At 36.2% G+C, this 6,000-nt stretch overlaps 1 protein-coding gene across 1 annotated transcript in view; it reads right to left on the bottom strand.

Annotated features, from left to right (window-relative positions):
* Window positions 1-757: 757 nt before the first annotated feature.
* RSU1 (Ras suppressor protein 1) overlaps window positions 758-6,000 on the bottom strand; it is a 114,417-nt gene continuing 109,174 nt past the window's right edge. Inside the window, exon 9 of the mRNA XM_034402610.3 lies at window positions 758-1,232. Coding sequence (XP_034258501.1) covers window positions 1,130-1,232 — 103 coding nt within the window. The 3' untranslated portion in view covers window positions 758-1,129. The remainder of the gene's footprint in view (window positions 1,233-6,000) is intronic.

Raw genomic sequence — 6,000 nt, 5'->3', positions numbered from 1 at the left:
TAGCCGGCCCGAATTACTTTCAAAAATGTAACAATTAACTTTTCTTAGTTAGTGAGGTGTTTTATTTTCTTTATAACAAATAAATGAGTTTTATTAGAAACCCTTCTCGCGTTTCTTTTCGGAATATTGCAAACAAGGATAAGCCTCAATTCATCTACTCTAAACCAGGGTAATTAGTCCCAGAGCCAAACATGGGATTAATAAATGCCCTGACAGGCATATTAGATCACTCTGTTCTATAGGCAAAGGGGTCTGGGAGTGGAGAAGTTACAGATTGCCCATTGTGGTTGGATTCATAGATTTCATTAGCTGTGCTCACAAATATTCACAAGAGCTGGAATCCAACAAACAACACCTCATCCTAGATTAAGATAAGGCAATCAACTTAATTTTTAAAAGTCCAAAATAGTAATTGTGGACAACTCAGGGGTGAAATCCAGCAGGTTCTGACAGGTTCTGGAGAACCAGTAGCAGAAATTTTGAGTAGTTCAGAGAACCGGCAAATACCACCTCTAGCTGGCCCCAGAATGGGATGGGAATGGAGATTTTGCAGTATCCTTCCCCTGCCACACCTATCAAGCCACACCATGCTCGGCAAGTCATGCCCACAGAACTGGTAGTAAAAAAAAATTGGATTTCACCACTGGGACAACTCATCTACCTAAGATGTATTTGAGGAGTACTACTGGTACTTCCAGAGTTTTACAATGCTTTAGATTGGCTAATAAACAGTAAAAAACACAGGTTCTCCCAAAAATGTTTTTTAAAGCTGTATTTATTAATAACAGATAACATAATATAAATGATACATGGTGTGGTGCAGCAATAAAATGTAGCCAACTGTGGGAATTAGTTATTTTTTTAAAAGAAGCATTTTATACATATGTATTTAGAATAGATTAAGTTGTTTTTGATGAATATAACGTCTGTATAATTTAAGCAATAGGTGGTTAATAATTCTAACAATGGCTTAACTATCTTAGACAATTTGCACTTTTCTGGTTCCCATGGATATAAAGAGGTATTTATTTCTTTTCCTTTATAAAACAACAGTTTCCTATGATAAAAATGTAACAATTTAGGCACATGCAAAAGAAAGAATGTAAGAAGGATGGCATATGCTGCTGCTTTATTTATTCTTGGCTGCTAGAGGTTTACGGCTGATCTTTTTGGACTTGTCGTTATTCTTTTTTGGAGGTTCAGGGTTTGCCTGCATGTGTCTTCCATAAAGGCTGCAAAGAGATTACATAAAGAACACTGTTAGCCCTATCACCAACTCAGGGCTTTCAACCCACAATGGAAAACATTTTGTTTAATAATGTCATTTTTATGAAAAGCAATTCACCCAGTTTTGAAATTCCCTATGATATCTAAATCTTGATTTTTTATTTTTGCATCAGAGCTGGGAGGAAAATGAGACAGGAAAACAACAGGGAAGGCAAAATACGAAAAACTTCTTAAATTCTTATAGGTTTGGAGACACTGACAAAAATTGGATTAAACTAATAAGACAGAATGGTGGTATCAAGGAAAGTGAGCTTGCAGTCTAACTAGAATACTCAAGGGCTTGATAAAGTGACACCAAGCAATAGTGCCAGCTTCTCACACATGATGGATTGCTGGAAAAGAGCTACCAACACATCAATGCCACATTAATACAGACCCCCTGATTAAATGTTGACGAAGTATCCTGCAATTAAGATTGCTGGCACTCACAAGAAAGCTAAATAGACTCTAAGGCTGAAAGAATTTACACTGAACACCAGAGAGCAATTAATGGATAATTTATGAGTAATTCCTACTTAAACTAAAATTAAAAGCCTTCAAAACAAACAGGATGCAAATGTAAGACTTGCTCTGTTGACAAAGTGTCTTTTAGAGGTTGTTTGAGGTGTCAAGAGAGAAAGGGTTCTCTAAACTTTTTTACTTGGAGAACAGCCATACCAATCATAAAATACGGTAACAAAAGCAAGCAAAATCTGGTATCTGTTATATATCATACGTAAGCTCAACACATTCAACCTTCAAAACAAATGTTTATATTGAGACTGTGAGCACCAATCAGAAAGGCCAATACTCGGAAACCTTAATAAGGTAGATTCATCCATACCATATGTGTGTTTCATCCAATTAGTTTAGTAGATTTTGATTAAATTTGTTTAAGGAAACAGGAAGGGCCTATTCTGATAATTTCTCCCCTAAAGAGTGGTCTCTACCTTGTTGAACATTACCTCTTACGCACATCACTTAGGAAAAAGTTAAAAGAAATTGCTTATTATGTAAGCTAGAAAATGGAGTGCAGCATGGGTTCTTGAGATGTAATGTTTAAAAACTGTACTGAACTTGCTAAATCAGAAAGGTACAAAAGGAGGATATCTCAATGCCTTTTCCAACCTGTCATTCTCTGGTTATGCTGTGGCTTCTAGAATTCTGAAAGGCCATATCCCAATCATTTGCAAAGTGGGTGTGGGGGAAGGCAATATCACCAAACCTGTTATATATTAAGGAGATACATATATATAGCAATGGCACTTAGACTTATATACTGCCCCATAGTGCTTTAAAGCATTCTCCTGTTGGTTTACAAAATCAGCATATTGCCCTAAACAATATAAAATATTGTTTTATATTTGATCAAACTTGGAAGGCTGAGTCAACCTTGAGTCCTGCTAGGATCAAACTCCAGGCTGCGGGCAGTTTGCCTGCAGTACTGCATTCTAACCACCATGCCATCAAATGTATGTTTGTGTGTGTGTGTGTCTCTCTCTCCCTCTCTCTCTCATCCATCCATCCAGGTAGCCCTCAACTTAAGGCAAGTTGTGATCCAAATTCCATTGGCAATTCTTAAATGAGTCACCCCAGATTTTATGACCTTTTTCTATGACTGTTAAGTGAATTATTTCAGTTATTAAGAGCCACTGTAACTTTAAACAATTGCTAAATGAACAGTTGTTAAATTAAGGACTACCGATATACGATCCTCAATGGTTCTAAGGCACAACTCTTGACAACTCTTAGTCAATTTCTGACTAAGATCAAGATTTATTTTTAGACTCTGAAACAAAACTAATTGAGGTATAAAACTTCAGTTCTCATTGTGCTACAGTTTCTGTCCCAAGCTTCTCTTCTATGACTATGCATGTCACAAAATTGAAAAAGGATGTTAATAATTTAACAAAGGGACTCCACAGAGCAGACCTATTTGCAAATTTCAGAATACAAAATATAGCTTCCTTTAGGTGATTTTGTTAGAAAAACAAGATTCTTGAATGACGATGATAACATGGCTGCAATAATAAAAATGTCCTTTACAATGACATGATAGAATAATGCCAAAAGTAATTGTTTATAGTGCATGGGTGCATTAACCACATTGCACTAATTATGTATTAGCTCTTTACACTACAGAAGCACAGAATTGGAAGAAATCAGCTTTTCCTGAACACAGGTAGGAGTGCCCACCACCTATGTTGGCAACTGTCCAACTGAATTTCCACTGATAAGTTTTCGACAACTTAAACAGAATCTGCTTTCCTGTAACTTTTTTGCTCATATTATGCGTGGCAATTTTTTATGTAGTATCTCTTCAGGTCCTTGAAAGAGGCTAGCATATCTGCTTTATCCTTTCTTCTGAAAGCCACAAAACAGGCAGGTCCCTCACCATTTCTTTGTAAGACTTAGAATCTGTTCATCTGGATTCATTCCTCAGAGGGCAAGACCGAAAGTTCAAGATTAAAACTAGAAGGAAACTGGTTCGGAAAGGATATCTAAGCTATTAGACAACTGAATGAGTCTGACAAATGAAGTCACAAGCTCCGGATGGTCATCTTTTAGGGTGCTCTAGTGAATCTTGCATTGAGCAGGGGCTTGAATTAGATAATGATCTCTGATGCCTTTTCAACTTTGTAGATCTAATATTTGTGACCCTTCTCTACATCTGTTCTTTTTTTTTTTTTTTTTAATCTTACAGTTTGGTGCCCAGAACCGTACATAGTAATGTCTAGTAAAACTGTATGCAGAATATAGTGGAACTTTTACTCCCAATGAATCAGAAATTATTAGAGCTGTTCAAATCCTTCAAAACAGGTGCTTTGGAATGATAGCAATGAATACAAAGCACCACTTTTTGAATTATTAAAGCAGCCCTGTCACTTTACAGATTCAAGTGGAAACTATTCCTGGCTGATTGCACGTGTCTGTCTCCACTTGGAAAGTGGCTGTGCATACACTGTGCATACACAGAGCAACTGCTACCGGTGGTTTATGTATGCACAAGGAAAGTGAGCATGTAAGGAAACTGCTACGAAATCTTTGAAGCTTTTTTTTTTGTGTGTGGAATATGTGCACAGCTTTAGAGATCATACATCTATTGATGAAGCTTAAAACTGCATTTGCCTTTTCAGCAGTCTTATCATTGTGCTGACTCATATTCAGCTTGTGATCCAATACATATTCAAAATGCTTTTCAAATGCACCATTTCCAAATCTTTTGAAGCAGGAATTCTCTGTGGAACTAGGATCAACCTATAAGTTTCCCAGATAAGAAACTAAAAAGATATTGGTGCTATAATTGCAACTGAAAATTGGCATAATCTTTCTAAACTCCTAGAAAGTGATATGCAGCTTTCTTATTAAGGAAATGGGTACGTTGTTTTCCAGATTTTAATATGAATCTGAAAATATATTTTTTACAAATAAGCATCTTGGTTAAATAAGATTTTTCAAAAAATTTTCTTGGTTATACATACTTGCTGAGAAGTCTGCTACCAGATGAAATATGCAAATCTTTAATTTATTTCTTTTTTAAAGAAGGAACCCAGTTCGCTAAAGGAGCTTGTTGTATTTTCTATCCTGCCCCACTGAGAGTAACAAATGAGAGTACTCTGGCTGCAACAGCAAAACTAACAATAAGGGAGAAAGATGCTCATTAAACTTCATCATTCTGTCCACTTTAATGATGCCTTTACTTAATAAAAATTCCCTGAACAGTTGCAGGGGTATTAGGCAAGGCCGTTGGTTATGTATCAGAGGTCTGAGCTGTCAGTGGCAAAGATGCAGTTCGGGAGTCGCATTCCCAAGAGGGCAGGGCAAATACAACCCCCTTGTAATAAATGCAGAGAGAATCAATAACTGCAGCTTGGAACATTACTTAAGCATTTAAGGAAATAGGTGATCTGTCTAAATTAAAGTATGAAGTGCTAAATGCTACAATTTAAAACATAAATCACCATACTTGAAACTCTCACACGTTTTAGCTATAAATCTTGTTATTGGGGCTTATAACTATAACGTGGTATAAAAGGAGTGGGAAATATGGAAAATATCTTAAATGAATTTTCCCTTCCTCTCCACTTAAATCTTTCGCTAAATGCAGCAACAGCCACCAGCTACATTCTTTAATGTAATAGGATAAAGAAAAACAGTGACCCACCCCAACTTCTGTACAAATTCATTTGCTATGTCAGAGACAATGTGTGATACGTTTATGATTTGCTTCCTCTAGGAGTGTATGTATCTGAGTGCACAAGTGTATTAACTAGCTGATAACGTATTTATTTTAGGTTATGAAGATCCATTAGAAACAGGAACCTTAAATTCTCAAAGTTCACTTCTCAGCGATGTTTTAATGAATGTTTAAAATAAGGCTCCTGGGATTATACAACTATGTGGTACAAAAATATTTGTAGTAAATAATATCAAACCCATACATTTCTGCAGGAACTCATGATTCTCCCTGACCATTTTATAAGCCCAACAATTCTGCTAGCTAGATTAGGTTGAGAGAAAGTGGAAGGGCTGGTGAGCCTCATGGCTGAATAGGGATTTAAATCGGCTTTTCCCTGATCCAAGTCCAACATTCAAACCAGAAAAGCTCATTATCTTTCACTTATACTAGAAAAATGATGGGCAATAAAAAAGTTAAGTGCTAAAGAATATGGATGCATAATCCTTTTCTTTCTTGTTATCTTTCTGCTCTGAGTAAATTATTTGGAAGTAGCT

This window comes from Pantherophis guttatus, chromosome 4, assembly GCF_059756535.1.
Source record: "Pantherophis guttatus breed Tessera chromosome 4, ASM5975653v1, whole genome shotgun sequence".
Classification (NCBI taxonomy): Eukaryota; Metazoa; Chordata; class Lepidosauria; order Squamata; family Colubridae; genus Pantherophis; species Pantherophis guttatus.
This window is presented reverse-complemented; position numbering and strand designations above follow the sequence as displayed.